Source organism: Heteronotia binoei, chromosome 15 (assembly GCF_032191835.1).
Source record: "Heteronotia binoei isolate CCM8104 ecotype False Entrance Well chromosome 15, APGP_CSIRO_Hbin_v1, whole genome shotgun sequence".
Lineage (NCBI taxonomy): Eukaryota > Metazoa > Chordata > Lepidosauria > Squamata > Gekkonidae > Heteronotia > Heteronotia binoei.
This window is the reverse complement of record NC_083237.1, coordinates 22,856,161-22,876,198: the sequence shown is the minus strand read 5'-3', so window position 1 is coordinate 22,876,198 and position 20,038 is coordinate 22,856,161. Positions and strand designations below refer to the sequence as shown.

At 48.4% G+C, this 20,038-nt stretch overlaps 1 protein-coding gene across 1 annotated transcript; it reads left to right on the top strand.

The window, feature by feature from the left end:
* Positions 1-12,023: 12,023 nt before the first annotated feature.
* TNFRSF12A (TNF receptor superfamily member 12A) lies at positions 12,024-13,769 on the top strand. The gene is made up of 3 exons (XM_060256096.1): positions 12,024-12,130; positions 13,425-13,556; positions 13,698-13,769. The coding sequence occupies exons 1-3, from the start codon at positions 12,034-12,036 to the stop codon at positions 13,748-13,750; spliced, it is 282 nt and encodes a 93-aa protein (XP_060112079.1). The 5' UTR covers positions 12,024-12,033; the 3' UTR covers positions 13,751-13,769.
* Positions 13,770-20,038: the final 6,269 nt, after the last annotated feature.

Below are 20,038 nucleotides of genomic sequence, written 5' to 3'. Positions count from 1 at the left end.
TAGATGACTGGGGAAGGCAATGGCAAACCACCCCGTAAAAAGTCTGCCATGAAAACGTCATGATGTGACATCACCCCGATGACTTGAGGTTTACACAGGGGACTACCTTTACCTTTTAACTAGACCAAGGGTCTCCAACCCTTTTGATCCTGGGGGAACATCTGGAATTCTGACGTGGCATGATGGGCACAGCAACAAAATGGCTGCCACAGGAGGCAGAGCCATCCACAAAATGATAACAGCTTCAGTAGCACAGTGTGGGTCCTGGTGTTGTGGTGACAGCTGCCAAAGCAATGTTTTTAAAAATCTGCACAGCCAATCAAATCTCCAATAGCCAATCAGAAAGTTTGCTGGGCAAAAGTCCTATTGAGCTCCACCCACTTCCTAAAAACACTTGGCTGGTACCAGAAAGGTGTCGGCAGGCACCATGGCACCCTCTGGCACCAAACTGGGATCTGTGTACTAGATCAAGGTTAGGTTGAACTCTCTAATCCAGGAGCTGTCCTCAAAGAAGTCCACAAGGTGTCACTGCCCCATTTTCTTAGTACGAAGGCTCATTTTACCTCCTTCAGGATGGATGTTGAGTAACAGACTGCCTTTCAGCTACAAAAGTCCCTGAGACAATTTTCAAGGAAATACAATTGGAAAATTCTGTTAAAGTACAATAAAATCTGTTAAATGCAATGCAAATTCAATTAAAATTCCGTTCATCTTCATTAATACCACTTTCTAACAAGCCAGCCATAGCTTGGTGTCAGAGGCTTGCCCAAGAAGCTTGTTGTTGTTCAGTCACACAGTCGAGTCCAATTCTTTGCTACCACATGGACAAAGTCACGCCAGGCCCTCCTGTCTTCCACCATCCTCCAAAGTCTGCTCAAATTCGTGTTTGTTACATCAGTAACGCTGTCCAGCCATCTCATCTTTTGCTGTCCCCTTCTTCTTTTGCCTTCTGTCTTTCCTAGCATCAGGATCTTCTCCAGGGAGTTCTCCCTTCTCATTTGGTGACCAAAGTATTTGAGCTTCAGCTTCAGCATCTGATTTTCCAGGGAACAGTCTGGGTTGATTTCCCTTAGGAGTGATTGATTTGACCTTCTTGCAGTCCAAGGGACTCTCAAGATTCTTCTCCAGCACCGCAGCTCAAAAGCATCTATTCTTCTGAGCTCAGCCTTGTTTATGGTCCAGCTCTCACAGCCATACATTACTACTGGAAATACCATCGCTTTGACTATACGGACTTTTTTTGGCAGCGTGAGGTCTCTACTTTTTATTATACTGCTCAGGTTCGCCATAGCTGTCCTCCCAAGGAACAAATGTATTTTCTATTTCATGGCTACAGACACCATCTGCAGTGATCTTGGATCCCAGAAAAGTGAAGTCTGTCACTGCTTCCATGTCTTCCCCTTCTATTTGCCAAGGTGTGATGGAGCCAGATGCTATTATCTTAGTTTTTTGATGTTGAGTTTCAAGCCTACTCTTGCGCTCTCCTCTTTCACCCTCAACAAGAGGTTCTTTAGGTCCTCCTCACTTCCTGCCATTAGAGTGGTATCATCTGCATATCTGAGGTTGTTGATATTTTTCCCAGCAATCTTAATTCCGGCTTCTGCTTCATCCAGGCCAGCATTCCACATGATATACTCTGCATATAAATTAAATACGCAGGGTGACAATATACATCCTCGTCGAACTTCTTTTCCTATTCTAAACCAATCAGTTGTTCCATATGCTGTTCTGACAGTTGCTTCTTATACAGGTTTTTCAGGAGACATGTGAGGTGGTCTGGTACTCCCATTTCTTTAAGGACTTGCCACAGTTTATTGTGATCCACACAATCAATGGCTTTAGCATAGTCAATGAAACAGAAACAGACATTTTTCTGATACTCCCGTGCTTTCTCCATAATCCAGCGAATGTTGCCAGTTTGATCTCTTGTTCCTCTACCTCTCCGAAACCCAGCTTCAACTTCTGGTAGTTCCCGATCTACATACTGCTGAAGCCTAGCTTGTAGGATCTTTAACATGATTTTGCTGGCATGTGAAATGAGTGCAGTGGTGCGATAGTTTGAACATACCTTGGCATTACCCTTCTTTGGGATTGGAATATAAACTGATCTTTTCCAATCCTTTGGCCACTGTTGCGTTTTCCAAATTTGTTGACATAATGTGTGCATCACTTTAACAGCATCATCTTTTAGGACTTTGAATAGCTCAACTGGGATACTGTCATCTCTGCTGACTTTGTTGTTAGTAATGCTTTCTAAGGACCATTTGACTTCACACTCCAGGATGCTGGCTCAAGGTCATCGATTTCGCTGTCATGGTTTCCAGGACACTGAGATTCTTCTTGTATAATTCTTCTGTGTATTCTTGCCACCTCTTCCTGATCTCTTCTGCTTCTGTTAGGTCCCTACTGTTTTTGTCCTTTATCATGGCCATCTTTGCACGAAACGTTCCCTTGATTTCTCCAGTTTTCTTGAAGTGATCTCTTGTCCTTCCCATTCTATTATTTTCCTCTATTGCTTTGCATTGTTCCTTCAGGAAGGCCTCATCTCTCCTTGCTGTTCTCTGGAAAATCTGCATTCAGTTGTTTGAATTTTTCCTTTTCACCTTTGCCTTTCACTTTCCTTCTTTCCTCAGCTATTTGTAAAGCCTCATCAGACAGCCATCAGAGGGCAATTTAAGGATCAGTTTGAGAACTTGTCACCCCTTTTTCCTGGACACTAAATCCATTGCACCAGCATAATAAATCTTCTGCAGCCAAAACTTCACACAAATTTAAATAAATGTTTTCAGGAGAACAACCAGCCCAGCTACTTCCCTTGTGCAATAGAAAGAGATCAGAGGATAAACAAGATTACTCCCCGTAAAAGCTTCAAGCACAGCTCAACTATTTTCTGACTTAAAACACGGTCAATCAAGAGCAGGAGAAATAGGTGCACAGTTATCCTTAGGAAACAGTTAGATCTTTGCTAAAGCACAAAAATCCTTCTGTTCTTTAAAGAAACCTTATTTGTAGGCCTGAGACCAATCACAACAGCTTAAGCATCAGCAAAGCGAATCTCCTTTCATAGCCAGACAATGGACAGTTTCCCAGCCAGACTGCTGAGGCTAACCATACATCTGCAGGGTATACCATATAATGCTCTGGGCACATCGAAGAGAAGCCATTAAAAGCTAATTAAGGACCAGAGCAATGGGTAGCCCACAGACAAATACCAATCTCACAATTGAGTTCAGCAGATTAGCAAGAATAACCTGGCCAACCGCTTCTAAACTGATTCCTTAGAGAAATAACTCCATAAACTCTTTAATAACGGATACTGCTGCCATCTTGGTCTTTGTCAAAATGGCATTTGTTGCGAAGCATGGAAGGATCACTGGGACATTCCATCATTAGACCTATTGCCCTGATAAAGCAATAGAAAGGCCATGATGTATTTGGTTTATATCCTGCTCCCCCCCCCCAAAAAAAAACACGCACACAGTGGGGATCTAAAATGGCTGCCATTCTCCTGTCCTCCACTTTTTCCTCACAACTAGCCGATGGAGTGATGACTGGCCCAAGGTTACTCAAGCAAGCTTCTCTGACAGAGTGGGGGATTTGAACCTGGAACTCTCTGATCTGAGTCTATAACCACTGGCTGTCCTGGTGAATTTCCTCCTTTCAAATAATGAACGGACAGACTTGCAGTACAATCTCTAAGGCAAAATAAACCCCCTCTTCTGTCCAGAGATGCTGACAAGGCATTTGATAGGATCCTGTGTCCCCTCCACTGCTTGCAACAACACTGCTGGCCCTGAACATTTTCCTGAACAAGAGGCATGGGAGGGGCATGGGAGGGGGAAAGTCACCTAGGATGTCTTGGAAAGTTTTACCTGGAAAAGCCTCTGTTACGCAGAAGCCCAAGGTGACTATGGCAGGGGTGGCCAAACCTGCTTAATGTAAGAGCCACATAGACGTGAACATCAGATGTTTGAGGGAGGGAGGGAGGGAGGGAGGGAGGAAGGAAGGAAGGAAGGAAGGAAGGAAGGAAGGAAGGAAGGAAGGAAGGAAGGAAGGAAGGAAGGAAGGAAGGAAGGAAGGAAGGAAGGAAGATGGGGGAGAAGTGGAAAGAATGCAACTTTAACTTTAATTGTATTCTTCAAGCCACCAGCCAACAGGGCAGTGGGGGCTTTGAGAGCCGCACAATATGTGTGAAAGAACCACACATGTGGCTCCCAAGACACAGTTTGGCCACCCCTGGACTATGGCATTGACAGATCTCCCACTGATTTATTTTTTTTTTACTGTAAAAATGCCTGCACCATTACAATGGTGCAACAATGGAAATTATTCAGGTTTATTTTATTTCTGTCCCTGCTACATTTCATAGAACGTGCAAACGCAGGCACTCTCTCTTGCTCTCTAATATTTATCTCCTGGTCAGACAAAGTTCTACTGGGCTTCAACAAAGCAAGGCATCTGCTATTCATCCATGTGCCTTCAGCCCACATGCTCTGCTCATGATGGACATCTGGAAGCAATGAACTAGCAAAAAAAGGGAAAGACAGCAGGGGGTGCTAAAGGACCACACATACAGAATTAATTTCAGGCTGGAGAGGCCTTGGAGGTGAGAATGACTGACAGGCGGGAGGAGGGAACAGGAGAGGCTGCCAGTCTGCCCCTCCCACCCGCCGTCTCCTTTGCCCAGTATGGTATGGATGCCGTTTCCAGGAGGCTGCATTTTGGGCCTGAGATCTCCAAGAAAGGACTTGTCAGGGGCATGATGTGAATGTTCAATTCATCTCTGCTCAAAGAGAACTAGGCTAAAGCATCCAGGAAAGGCTGACGGCCAAATGCTGTATCCTCCACGTGAATGGGACTCCTGGCCTCGCAAGAGGAGCTTTGGACCTGGCTTTTGGACCAGTTGCTGTTTCATTGGGATGAAAGCAATACAGCTCAAGTCACAATTGCTCAAAAGAGGGAATGTGACTCACTGCTAAAGCGTCTGCTTGGCATGCAGAAGGCCCCAGATTCGATCCCCAGCCTCTCCAGTTAAGAGGACCAGGCAGTCAGCCTGAGACCCTGGAGAGCCACTGCCAGTGTGAATAGACAGCATTGACCTTGATAGACCAGCGGTCTGCTCCAGCTTAAGGCAAGCTTCATGTGACTTTGAAGAAGCCTTTCTTTCCAGGATCTGGCCCAGGATAAATTGGCATGACCTCACACCATATCCTCAAGCAGACTCACTGGCTCCATGTTTAAATTTGGCAGGGGGAGGTGAAAGGTAAACTGCACCTCTGGAATTGATGCCAGTCTTTCAGCTATAGAAACCAGAGGCCTGGGGAGAGAAGTGATATCACTAAATCTTCCTGGCAGAAGTTTTGAGACATCCTGTGATAATTTTTTAAAAGCTTAAAGCAGAGAGGGGGAGAGGACTGTGGAAGTGGCACTGTGGGCACCAGTTTGGTGTGGTGGTTAAGTGTGCGGACTCTTATCTGGGAGAACCGGGTTTGATTCCCCACTCCCCCACTTGCAGCTGCTGGAATGGCCTTGGGTTAACCATAGCTCTCGTAGGAGTTGCCGTTGAAAGGACAGCTTCTGGGAGAGCTCTCAGCACCACCCACCTCACAGGGTGTCTGTAGTGGGGGAAGAAGATAAGAGATCGTAAACTGCTCCGAGACTCTGATTCAGAGAGGCCAGGGTACAAATCTGCAGTCTTAATCCTTTCCCCTTGGGTGTTTTCTCATTATAAATCACACATGCACATCCCAAGCTGCTATTTGCCTCATGGGGAGAAACATACAGATAGTGGGGAGAGGATGTTAGATGGAGAAAATTGGTGCATGAGAAAAAGGGTTCCAAGCAGACGTTTCTAACTTACAGACTCACTTGCTCAGGGCAAACAATGTCTGTGGGCACGGGGTCAAGGCCCCTAAAGAGATGTGAACTCATGAACCAGCCCTGCACCTTCCTGTGCTTGTTTCCCACCTGGGGGGCAGCAAATACATAGGTTCAAGATATGTCCTCAATGGCTTTGCCCCAGCAGTCAGGAACATTTTAAAACAGCATTTTTTAATCATGGGGACAGAAGCAATGTATGTAAAGCAGGGGTGGCCAAACTTGCTTAACATAAGAGCCACATAGAATAAACGTCAGATGTTTGAGAGCCACAAGACATGAAATTCAGATGCTTGAGAGCTGCAGGAAGGGAGGGAGGAAATTAGATGGGGGAGGGAGAGGTGGAAAGAAAGCAACTTTTAACAGTAAATGCATTTTCCAAGCCACCGGCTGGCTTGTTGAAGTGGTTTAACGAGAGAAATGCCCTCTCCAAGCTGGCCAATGGGGCAGTGGGGGCTTCGAGAGCCACACAATATGTGCAAAAGAGCCATATGTGGCTCCTGAGCTGCAGTTTGGCCACCCCTGATGTATAGCCTGAAAGCATACAGATGTCCCTGCACAGTGAACATGTGTAGATGGGAGGGCACTCTTGCTTTCCTGGTGTGCATATTGGCCACGTACACAGATACATTACATGTAGAGGGCTGATATATATCTCTTGAAGAATTGAGCAGGTAGCCCTAACCTGAATAGCCCAGGCAAGCCTGATCTCGTCAGATCACGGAAACTAAGCAGGTTGACTCTGGCTTGGGAGACCTCCAAGGAATAACAAAGCTGGAGACAGGGGCAGTCTCTTTTCAGCCCCCTCCAAGAATATCCTCCAGGCCCCCAGTAGGAGTCAGTCACCAGAAGTCACCATGATTTCCAGGTGTGCACAGACACACCACACACACACAAAATACAAAAAAAAATGAGCAGGCAAAGCTTTCCCCAATACTTCACCTCTTAAGAGTTCAGCAGGTGAAGCTCTTCCCACCACTTCACTTCTGGGCCAGGAAATGCTTCATTTGCTACATTTTGTTCCGTTGCTGTTAAAGCACAGGATCTCTGTGAAGAAGGCTGACAAACACTGACTAGGAGGCTCGGTTCATGGTCAGCAGATGGACACTCTGATGGAAAGTTGGTCTGCACATGGTCAGAGACTTTCTGAAATGAGCACTCTTGTTCTCTTCCAGCTTTCAAAATCTGCTCTTTGGACTCTGTGACAAAACTTGACTCCAGTCCTGCGAGGGCAGCTCACAGGTGGCAAATGTACACTCAGCACTACTGCGGCTTGCCGGACTGCTATTGCCTTTTGGCAGGCACCCTCGTCTGCTTCACGGGGAAATTCCTAGATTGCTCAAGCCCTCTCGCATGGGCCTTGTACCGAAACCCTGGAAATTTCAGCTTTTGAGAAACTCTGGGTGCTGCACAACAAGGAACACCTACACATTTAAGACCCCTCAAAGTATGAATGAGCCCTTCTGGGTGGGTGTCAGAAAAAAAGGCTCATTGTAAAGTTTTGCTGATTTCAAGAGATCATTCAGTTGAACTGCACGTTTGCCACTAGTGGCCAGGGAAGGGATTTGCACTTTGGGCTTGTTCATTTATAATGTACAATATACATGAATCCTTCCATGTCCGATGCTTAGAAGTAAGAACAACCTTAATCCAAAAGGCAGCTCTGAACTTTCAGCACAGTAGGAAGGGACCACCAGGGCACTTTTTGAGCAAGAATGCAGAGTTCTGGCTGGCTTGGCACCAGGAGGTGTGACCTAATATGCAAATGAGGCCAAATATGCTACAGAAAAAGCCCTGGGGACTAGCCCGCTCTGGGGAGAAGACAGAAGGTGGCCATAGCGCAGCGGTGGAATAACATTCACTTTGCATGCAGGTTTCCCCCAGCATTCAGTCTTCACCCGTCAAAATGGAATGGAGAATGGCTGGGAAGGAGGCCTTCTTAAGACCCTGGCGAGCTGGTGCCAACCACACGCCGGACTGGGCTGCATGGTCTAATAGCACTCGAAAGTAGCTTTATCTGGGGCAAACATTGATACAAAAACCTTATCAAGAAAAAACAGACCGGGTGATTCACAGTTGAATATTCCAGCCAAGGAGATCTTTCCAAAATCCTCCATTCTTTCACAGAGGGTCTGTGGCTCAGTGTCAGAGCACCTGCTTGGCATGCTGAAGGTCCCAGGTTCAATCCCCGATACCTCCCTTTTAAGAAACGGCCTTTCTACCTGAGACTCTGGAGAGCGGCTACCTGTCCAAGTGGACAATTCTGACCTTCATGGTCTGACTCAGTAAAAGGCAGCCTCATATGGACATATCTGTGTAGCACATATAAGAAGATATTGAAGAAGATATTGGATTTATATCCCGCCCTCCACTCCGAAGAGTCTCAGAGCGGCTCACAATCTCCTTTACCTTCCTCCCCCACAACAGTCACCCTGTGAGGTGGGTGGGGCTGGAGAGGGCTCTCACAGCAGTTGCCCTTTCAAGGACAATCTCTGCCAGAGCAATGGCTGACCCAAGGCCATTCCAGCAGGTGCAAGTGGAGGAGTGGGGAATCAAACCCGGTTCTCCCAGATAAGAGTCCGCACACTTAACCACTACACCAAACCGGCTCTATAAGTGATTGTATGCATGCACACTTCTCCAGATCTCTTCCAATGCAAATGAAAACTTATTCCCAGAATAAAACTTTGTTGGCCTGCTGGACTCAAAATATGCATGTACATTTATCATTCTACTTTCTGGATCCTGTCCAGTGTCTCAGACTGTTTTCAGTGTCAGGATATCAGCTGCAGAAAGCATGATGGCATCGAAGAGGGCGGCGCCTCTAAGCATGTACAGAATGCATTTCCAGCCCTACTGAGCAACTACACCTAGCCTCTAGGGCAGGGGTAGCCAAATTTGCTTAACATTAGAGCCACATAGAATAAACATCAGATGTTTGAGAGCCACAAGACGTGAACATCAGATGTTTGAGGGAGGGGGGGAAGCAACTTTAAATGCATTCTTCAAGCCACCAGCTGGCTTGGAGAAGTGTTTTAAAGAGAGAAATGCCTTCTCCGTGCCAGCCAACAGAGTGGTGGGGGCTTTAAGAGACACACAATATGTGTGAAAGAGCCACATGTGGTTCCCGAGCCACAGTTTGGTCACCTCTGCTCTAGGGCCTTCAGTCACGGTGGAGGGCTAAGGACTTCCAGAGCAGCACAAGACAGTTTCCAGACAGGATTGAGCCCCGGTGCATATTATTTTAGAAACTGAGCCCTGGACACAGAAGAGCCAGTCTCTTCCAAATCACCCCAGAGTCCTGGTTGCCAGCCCAGCCTCTCTTCATTTGTTTTTCCATTTCCTAGGCTACTTGGGTTATTTTTTTAAGGGGGGAGGAAAAGTCTTCTGTGCTTTAAGATTCCATTCGCTCAGAAGTCGCCTCAATGCCTCCCTTTCAGCCCGGCCAACCCAGCACCACCCCGCCCGTCTCCTGCTTCGCCAGGCCCCCGCTCTCAAGACCCAGACGCTGGGATCACCGTCGACTTGTTGTCTGGCGGCCTCCAGCTCCCCACCGGCCTTCATTCATTCATTCATTCATTCCTCCCTCCTATGACGGCAGGCCTCTTGCTCGGCTTTAACACAATCCCATGTCGCCCAACCACTTAGGGCAGCCCCGGCGCCACCGCCCAGCGCTCTTCCGCCCAGGCCTGTGGCTCCCACTCCCTGCAAAAAGTTCCAGGGGCCCAGCGGGAGTCCTCGCCCCCCTCGGCTGCCTTGCGCCCAGGCCCCGCGGGACCCCGCCCTTCCCTCTTCCCGCTTTAACTTGCCGGAGCGCCCCCCCTCCTCCTCCTCCCCCGCCCGGATCGAAGGCCTGCCCGGCGTGGTGGCGCCCTGCCCGCCAATCGGGGCCTCCCGGATCCGCGGGGGCGTCTCTCGTCGCGAGGCAGCCGGGGAAAGTCTTTGGCGCTGAATCACTGGGAGGCCGGCGAGAGGCGAAGGCGCTGCTCCGGCTTCTGTTCCCTGAAGGCATCGGTGCACTGCTGCTGCAGCCGGGCGAGGCGAGATGCTGGGGTGCGGAGGAGGACCTCTGCTGCTGGGGCTGTGGGCCCTGCTGCTCGAAGCCGCCTGGGGAGAGCCGCTGCCGGCGGGTAAGGAGGACGCCGGGAAGAAGCGGGAGTCGGGGAGCCCCTCTGGAGGGATGGCAGGAGCCCCGCGCCCTCTGTGGCTTTAGGGCCAGGTGGAGCCCTTTCTGCCTGGCACCCCCCGGGGGTGGGGGCTGCACCGGCTGAATTTCTGCCTGTAACTGTTGATTGATCCAAGGTGGGGCAGCGAAAGGTGCGGAGAGGAGTCCAGAAGGGAGGATGAGTTAGAGCAGAGGTGTCTGGGAATGAATGAAAGGAAGGTTGTGCCCAGGGCGAGATCTTTAAGACGAACGAAGTTTCATTCTGGGCATAAGCTCCCGGGTGTGTCTGCACAAGTTACCATGGATGGGTTCGCCCTCCGTCTACTCTTCTCGCTTCGTCTGCTTGGGGGGGGGGGGGGGGAGTAATTGCAAAGTTTTGCGGCTGGGGGGTGGGGCGGTGTTGGATGGGTTTTGGAGTCCGGGGCTTCCTGCGGGAAACCGCACAATCCAGTTGCAAACTTAAGTGCGCTTGGAAGCGCCTCATTCAGCACGCGTGAAAGCGCCTTAGAGGGACGCGGAGAACTAGCAACAGAACTGTCGAAGAGATCATGTGCCCCAAGGGGCCCAATTGACTTTTAACGGGGCCAGTGTGCCGCCGGCTTTCGTGTCAAGCAGAAAACAAGGCGGCGCTGGCGGGTCTGCAATGCCGGGGGGGGGGGGGTGTTGCGTGTGTCCTGCTGAGAGTAAAGGTCGGGGCTTGGGGCGATCCGCGTGTTTCCAAGCGGGACTGTGGCATGTCGCCCCGGGGTTCCTCGGACAGAAGGGCAACGGGGGTAGCCGCGTTCCTCACTGCTGGGAGGCGGGCTGTGAACGGGCTGAATTTTTGCCCGCGGGGCATCTGTGGAGGGGGCGGTAAAGCCCCCCCCGGCCCTGCGGATTAGAAAACGGGGGCGCCTCTCTCTCTCTGATTAGTTTACTCCCCCAAACACTAAAGGAGGGGGCGGGACTCGAGCCCGCCAGGAAACAAAGGCAGTCTGCCCATGCCCAGAGGACCGCTTTCATTTACACGTGCCAGAGCACAGCTGGGGCTTGAATTCAGCCTGCCCCGCCAAAGAAAGGGGCATTTTTTTATGAATGGGAGAGCCCCGCCCTCCAGCGGCTGTCTCGGGGAGGGGCACTTTCCTTTCCTCCCCTTTTCCTATAAATGAGGGCAATGGGGCCGGACCGCGGAGCATCAGGAGACCTCCGAGGGGGGGCGGGGGGAGGATCTTGACGGGCGCATCTTGCGACCCACCGCATGAGTCATCCCCCCCCCCCTCCCGCTGCCCCACCTTCTCCGCTCCGATTTCTGGGCCTGGCGCCCGCCGCCTTCCCTTGGCCCTGTTTGCTTGCTGCCCGGGGCATATTTAGGCCATGAAGTCACCGGGAGCGCGAGAGACCTGAGAAGGGGGGAGGAGAGATTTGGGTCCCTCAATCCCCCCCCCCATTGCCCATGTGACGAGGCCCCCGGCCCTCCCTCCCCCAGCTTGACCCGCAGCCCTCCTGCTCGGGCCGGCTCGTGTTTCGGGGTGAAACACAACACCCCCCCCCCTTCCCCACTGACGTTACCCCTCCGAAAATAGCCCTGTGTGTCATGGGGGGGGGGGGGCTTGTGGCGGAGGCTTTCTCTTTCTCTCTCCTTTGCATTCAGCTGTTAATTCGCTTCGTGTTCCGGCTTGCTCCTGGCTCCTGATTCAGGCGCTCCTTCCCTTTGATCGCTTCTGCCCCTTTCTTCTACGCCCAACTATAGTTTTACGACCACATCCCGCCAGCCATGACTGCTCGGAAATCAAAGCCTGGGCGAGATCACGATGGGTTTGGCTTTCAATTAAATGTGCTTATGGGGTCACACATGCCGCATTGGCCCCCATGATGAAATACCCATTTTTCTAACGTCTTTATCGTGCTGTTGGCTTATCAGCTGCTGGGACTGGCATGCCAAGCACCGTGTGTGAATGCCGTCTTTTTTTGTTTCCCCATCTCTCCTTTCTCCCCTGGCCCCACCAGCTACCATGTGTCCCAGCGGCCTTTCCTGGAGTCCAGACCTGGAGAAGTGTATGGATTGCGCAGTGTGCCAAACACAGAACAAGAATGACTTCTGCTCCACATGTGAGTATGCGTGGGCACGAAGAGCTGTCAAAGAACAAGCCAACTTATGCCAACCCCGGAGGGTTTTCAAGAGCAGAGGCTAACAGAGGTGGCTTGCCATTGCCTGCCATCTCTGCACAGCAACCCTGGACTCCCGCCCAAGTACTCACCAGCACAGACCCTGCTTAGCTTCCAAGGTTAGGCTGGCCTGGAGCGGCCAGGCCCATGTGTGACTCTGTGTGCCTCAAAGCATACCCGCCGCATGCTGGGACTGGCACCTGTGTCACACACGGCACGCTGCCATGGCCTCTGAACAGGGCAATCTGGGGTTGGCCTCTTGAAAAATTGCCTACCTCTTAAACACAGGCCTGATGGGAATGTTGGGTACTTCCCTGCCAAGGAAAGCATCACCTGCCCAGCTCCACCCATTGAACTTCTGTTAGAGGGACAGTTTCAGAGGATAGCTGTGTTAGTCTGCTGTAGAAGAGCTAGACATGAGTCATCCAGGAGGAGCATTTTACAGACCAACCAGAGGGTCAAGGGATCTACTTTTGAGAGCCAGGCCTCACTTCATCAGATGCGAATAGGAACGGTGACCTTTGTTGTGTATCTGACAAAGGGCGCTTTGACTCTTGAAAGCTGATTCCCCCCCGCCCCACAAAAAAAAGTCTTGTTGTTTTCTAAGGTTCTACTGAACACTAATCTATATCTAAGTTGGTAACTGTGTCTGAGGTAGGGGAAAGAACAGCAACCTTTTGGTTAGGGGGAACCAGAAAATCATAGAGGATGCAGGAAGCTGCAGGGTTGATGCAGCTTTTCAGCTTCCAAAGGGGAGGGGGGCATTCTGGCCAAAAAATCAGCTCACAGGGAGGCTGATGGTCTTTTGGGGTGCAGCACCCCCAAATATATATGTGTACATACATACACACAGGGCATTTTTTTTAGCAAGAATGCACAGGAATACAGTTCCTGTTGGTTTGGTGTCGGGGGTGTGGCCAAATATGCAAATGACTTCTTGATGGACCTTTTAAAAAGCCCTATGTGAAACCATTGTGATGTCAGGGGGAGTGGCCTAATATGCAAATGAGTTCCTGCTGGGCTTTTTCTACAAAAGCATATAAACATATTAAATTGTTGAAGACTGTTATAAAGAGGTATACTTGCACACACATCTCTTTATATTAACCGTCTTCAACAATTTTCTAAGCTGCAGTTGTGAGTTATTCCCACACAGCTGAAAATGGGTGGAGATTGGATCAGAAACAGATCAGTTCTCCAGGCTGATTTTCATGTGTTTCTTTCCCCTCTTTTGCAGGTGGAGATACCCAGACCCCCGACACACTCAACTGGTGGATTCTGGGAGCATCAATGGGGGCCTTCGTTCTGTTTATCATCATCGGTGGAATAATATACTATGCTCGCTGCCGGCGGCGAGAAAAATTTACAAGTAAGTTGTTGTTGTTGTTAATCAATCCCAGCCAAGCTGTTCACTGTGAGCATCACAGTAACAGAGCTCTGATCCTCTTCACGCACTTTATCCTTTTGCTCCCGCTTATTTTAAACTATTCCTTTTTTTTTCCCTTTTCAGCTCCCATTGAAGAGACTGGAGGCCATTCGGCTCAAGAATCGCTGATCGATTGAAAGTGAGAACAAGCACTTTACTCCTTCCCTTTCCCATCTGTCAGGAGTTGGCTTCTTTCACATTGCAGAACAAGACGCTGTTTCTAACTCTCAAGACTGGCAAGGAAAAGCCTTGTAACCTCTCTGTGTGCTCCCTCCATTCCAGCACGCACACATCACATTAAAATGCAGAATTTTCTGCCAGAGTATGCAGTGACGTGCACTCTGCCCCGTGGCGCAGAGTGATAAAGCTGCAGTACTGCAGTCGGAGCCCTCTGCTCACGACCTGAGTTCAATCCCAGCGGAAGCTGGATTCAGGTAGCTGGCTTGAGGTTGACTCAGCCTTCCATTCTTCCGAGAGCAGTAAAATGAGTACCCAGCTTGCTGGGGGGGGGGGGGAAGTGTAGATGACTGGGGAAGGCAATGGCAAACCACCCCATAAAAAGTCTGTGGTGAAAACATTGTGAAAGCAATGTCACCCCAGAGTCGAAAACGACTGGTGCTTGCACAGGGGACTACCTTGACCTTTTCATGTAGTGATAGCCACAGGCATGAAGGTGGAAAGCACTGTCATGTCGTGGCTGGTTTATCACGATCCCATAGGATTTTCAAGGCCAGAGACAAACAGAGGTGGTTTGCCATTGCCTGCCTCTGCATAGCAACCTTTGGTGGTCTCCCATCCTAGTATTAACCATGGCTAGTCCTGACTTCTGAAGAGGCCAGGTTGCCACAGACATAGATGGCTTTAAAAGGGAATTAAGACTGATTCAGGAAGGCAGGTCTATCAACGGCCTCCAGCCATGGTGACTAAAAGGAAACTCCATATTCAGAGGCAGTCAGCCTCTGTTGTTGGACCTCCAGAAGACTTGATTGGCCAGTGCGTGAGACAAGATGCTGGACTAGATGAACCACTGGTCTGATCCAGCAGGGCCCTTCTTATGTTTTATCATATAGGAAGAAGCCCAATAAACATATATGCTGTTTCTTTACTCACTGGTTATAGGAAATGTGTGGGTTTTTCTTGCCAGCCACTTTGTGGGTAAAGACAGATTCTCGTTGCCAGGGCCTCTTGGCTTTGACTTTTGTGCCAACCTTAGCTGCAGCTTCTTAGCCTCTGCCCATAACTGATACACTTTCCACTGACAAACTCTTTCCTTCCCCCCTACAGATCTTTTGGTCAGCAATTAAGAAAAAAGGACAACTTCAACCTTGGATTACCTCTGACTTTTCCTAATGACACCTGAAGGATGTTTCTTCCTATGCCCTGAGATTCTGGGGCATTTCACTTTTGCACACAATTTTTTTCGGGGGGGGGCAGGGTCTGCAGTCCTCTTTTCTGATGCACATTTCAGGGAGAAGCAGGGAGTAATCCCTTTTGTAAAGGTACATCAGCTTCCCCGTTAAATTTTTTCCAGTGTTAGGGGGAGCAGTGAAAGGGTCTTTTTCTAACACCCCCCCCCCCCCGATCTAATGCCCCACATTGGGGTGACATTTTCGAACTGGGCACAGCTGTGAGGAACTTTGCCGTTTCCAAATCCTTCCCATCTTGGGAGCCCTTTCACAAAGAGCCTCACAGTATCTACTGTTTGCTTCCCTCTGCGAAGCCACTGAGGTTTATCATGAATGTGACTGGTAGATTTTTTTTCTGTATATAGAGAGTATATATTGGGTGCTGAGTCTCTCTGGAAGAGGAGCACACAGTCTATATGCTTCTCCCAAGTCTTCCCTCAGGCTCTTCTCTGTCTGTGGCTGGGCCACTGTATGTGAAATCGGCCAAGTAGCCGGTGCTTAAGCCAACACTAATGTCGGTTCTTCTTTCCTCTCGCGCTCCCCTCCCCCACAAACCTTTGGTGCTCCCACAGAGAGATTACTATTTATGTCGTCTGCTCTAAGAGAAATTTAATTTTATGGTTGTGAATTGAAGCAAGCTAGCAGACAAAAAAAAATTATCCTTGCATGTCACTTCCTGAAGCAAAGTTTGTGGATTTAAACAAAACAAAAAAAAATAAAACGCTTAAGAAAACAAAAGGTGCCGTGTTTTGGAACGAAAAGAGTGGTGGCTGCTGAGACAAGTTCTGAGACCCATTCATCAATCCGGATAGAAATAGAAGTAGTGATTAGCGCACATTGTGTATATTGTCACTAATCCATACAACTGTCGCCTATGGCACAGTAGCGATTATACGGATTACAGCGATTGTTATCTATTGCAAAATATGGGCCAGGAGGAATGGCTTGCCCACAGTCATCTAGCAAGGCCTCATAAGAGTAAGGGTAAGATACCTTCTCTGTAAGAATCTTTTTTCTTCTACGTCCTTCCTTTTTTTTTTGCTTTAACTAATGTATACTTTTTCTAAACAGTGGCCCAAGAAATATCCCTATCTAAATTGTGCCAAGCCTTCTTTTGTTTCAACAAAAAGATGGCATCCTGTGCTTCAGCTGTTCTTTGGTTTGCCTCTTTTTTGCTTAAAAAGACAAAAAAAAGCATTTCCCCAGCGTTCAAACCCTACCTCAAAAGGTGGCAAGATCTCAGCCTGCTGAAAGCTATTTCCTTCAGCTCTGGACATGCCAGCCTGGTTCTAGCCATTTTTATACAGATGGAAGGCAAATGCTCTCTGCCCATGCTCAGAAATTCCTCAATTGTTTCATGGCTGAGCCTTGGCATTCAAGACATGCCCTACCAGGCCCTGAAAATGTGAAAAGAAAACTTTCACCAAGTGGAAATCGGCATGGCTTTCCTGCCATGTAAGGCCGCAGACTGAGGTGTGAAGGGACTTCCCAAAACTTGAGAGCGCAGCTGTATGTGCGGTTTCCTTTTTTTCTTCATGCCCAGAGGATAGCTGAATGTACCTTGATGTACTTTCATCTCTGAAGCAAAGCAGGTTTGAACCTGTCCAGAACTTCAGAGAAAGAGACAACCTGGAAACCCTACACCAGGTTCCCTGAAGGAATGACAGGGTGCTTTGACAAAGGATGATCACACCACTGGTTTCCTGTTCAACTCTCCCTCAGCAGCTCATGAAATAAATTTGGTTTACCTTTTTAAGGTGCTACTGGGCTCCTGTTCAATTTTGCTAAAACCAAATAACATGGCTGCCCCTTGGTACTAGCAGAGAAAAGGATGTAAACCCTGCCAGGGATGTAAAGGATCATAAGCCAGGGTTTAGTGGGCTGAAAAGATTAAAAACCTCTCGTGTCTGATCAGTGGAAACAGAACTTTTGAAAGCATTTAACGCCTTGGTCTCCTTGCTTCTCCAAGCATCCCCAGGAGGCAGCAAGAACAAAAAAGAAATGATACCAATTTAAAACCATGGGTCAGTGAAATAATTCGTCAGAACTGAACTCCCAGGCAGTAACACAATCTACAGATTAAAACCAGCAGCCCACAAAAGAGGCTTGCACATAAAAAGCCCGCAAAGACTTCAAGAGGAGGAGGGGGAAATTCCATGTATGAAATGCGCAACCCTATAAACTTTTAAAATGTGCCATTTTAAGGGGAGCATTCTTCCTCCTCTTGCTCACCAGAGAGGAACTGCCCAAGAAGGATGCCTTGTAGGGATGTATCTCTCTCACCCCAAACCAGAAGACTGCTTTTCCCCCCACTCCAGAGTTGGAGTCACAATCCTAAGCAAAGTTGCATTGTTCTAAGCCCATTGACTTCAGTGCATTTAGAAGGGTGTCCCTCTGTTTAGGGCTGTACTGTTAATCAGTAACAAAATAATTTGATCGTGACCCACAGTATGTTTTCATGTCGGGTGGCTATTCTCCTTATGACATCTCTATGACACTGGTGCTAAGTGCCCATGTGGGAAGTGGATGGTAGGGTGGGCATCTGTTTCATTAGGTTTACAGATGACAGTGTGTTTCTCCTTTCCTTCAAGGAGACTTGGAGTAACATGTGAAACCTATATTTTGTGTCATTTGCATTTAGACTGAAGGGAAATCACAACATCTTTTAGTTCCTTAAAACAAATTGCCCTCTGTTTATATTTTTACCCTGCTTTCTTTCCTCCTTTCAGTTGTTCTTCCTGATTCCGTACTACAGAACCTGTAGTCAAGGAGTGAGGGGAAAGGTCTTAGAAATGAAGCCTTATTGGGAGGGTGAAAATGATCCACATACTCTCCCCTCCTCCCCAAGCCTGCCTTCTGTTCACTTCTGTCTCTGTGACACCCCTTCCCTGTGGGTTTTTTAAAATTTTAAAGCCCCCCCCCTCTCCCCTTCCTGAGGCCTTCTGCTCCTTTGTTGGGATCTCTCCCTCCCCCACAGTTTCCTTCTCCCTCACTCTGTGACTCACTCTCCCTTTCTTGCGTCTGCCCTTCTGGCCTCTGCTGGCTGCACATTCCTGTCCCCTTAGTTCATACCAGCCTGTGTCTGACACCACCCCTGTGAGTCATCCAAAGGTGGCAGCAGCAGCAGCAGGAGGAGAGCAAAATCAGAGGTATCTTTTGGACACGGGTGACCCTTGAAGCCACCACTGGTTCCAGAGATCTGCCTACATGGTGTTTGTATGTCCCCAATTTTCTTCAGCTGAAGAAACTGCTGAAGAAAGGGGGGGGTTGTCCCCACCTTATTTCAAGAGCTTGTGGGGGAGAGCAGGCAAATAAAAATCTGGGATTTTTTCAAAAAGCATGTATAAGTTAGGGAACTGCACAGCTTTAAAGCTTATGATGAAGAAAATGGAATTGTATTTTGTATTCCTTGGCTCCATCCTCAACCCAAAGGGAGACTGCAACCAAGAAATCAGAAGGAGAGACTGAGGGTGGGAAAGGCAGCCATGAAGGAACTAGAAAGGATCCTTAAGAGTAAAGATGTGTCACAACAGGTGATCAAGATCCTTCATACCATAGAATTCCACATTACTATGCAAGGGTATGAAAGTCAGACAGTGATGAAAGCTGACAGGAAAAAAGTTGATTCCTTTGAAATGTGTTGGAGGAGAGTTTTATGGACACTGTGGACTGCCAAAAAGATAAAGATGTGGGTTCTAGACCAAATCAAGTCTGAACACTAAAATGACTACACTGAGGCTATTGTACTTTGGCCACATTATGAGAAGACAAGATCCATTGGAAAAGACAATAATGCTAAGAAAAGTTGAAGGCAGCAAGAGAAGAGGAAGACCTGACATAAGACCCAGTGACTCAAGGAAGCCTTCAGTTTGCAAGACCTGAGCAAGGCTGTTAATAAGAGGACATTTTGGAGTTCATTAATTTATAGGGCCACCAGAAGTGGGAAATGACTTGACAATGCTTAACATACCCCACATAGGTGAGGTGATTTAAAAAAAAATCACCAGAGGGCTTAATATGCCTCTTTTATGCACAGCACTGTAACATTTGAAATAGCAATAAAAAGTCCCATAGAGCATGTGCAAAAAGGCATCTTAAAAAGTCATTATGATGTACACTGATGCTGGCAAATCTGAGATTTGAAGTTTGGGGAGGGGGGACACAGCATTTTCCTCCTCAACGGCTCTCAAAACCTTAGCTTCAGCTCTTCTGCCAAAATGACAGGAAAACTTCAATCCAATGCAGTTTGTGTGTGAGAGACCTGCCCCAAAAGCAGGGCCCCATAGAAAAATGGGGCAATCCTAAGGCCACCCTGAACCCCAGCACTTCTTAGCTGAGAGAACTGGTTGTGTGCCAACTTCTGGGTTACACACAGAGCTCTTTCATCAGGCAGGGTGAAAAGTATAGCCAAGTTCTCCACTCTATCTAGCCATGTGGCTGGCACAAGATTACCTCCTCTTTCTCACTGCTAATGATAACACAAACATCCGCACAAAATGTGACACAGTTGTGAAATCAGCCACAGAGTTTAGACTGTACAACCCAACCAGCTGAATTACTGGAGTTTTCCTCAAGGTATTCTGGGAACTGTAGTTCTGTTGCATATGAAAGAATACTCTGCTTCCTCTGAGATTTTTGGCCAAAGCGGTGACAGACTTGGAAAATGAAGTTTGCAGGCATGACCCAGAAGCATAGTTCCATCACCCGTGGCCTGGAAATGTCTTGGGTAAATTCCTTCTGTGGCTCAAGGCAATGGGGTGGAAGTAGGGATAGATTTCTCCAATGTTCTTCTCCTCCCTCCTCACAATTTTCCTCTCCCCCACACTGCCACAAAAATACACCCTGAGACAATTGTAAAGAGAGGGGTGCTTCTCTTTACAGTCCCTTTTTTCTTCATGAGGGCACTTTCACACATGCTAAATAGTCCAGTTTCCAGCCACTTCAGCCACTGTTTGCAAGTGGACCTTGCCATTTCACACAGTAAAACCCAGTTGCAGAGTGCACTGAAAGTGGATTGAA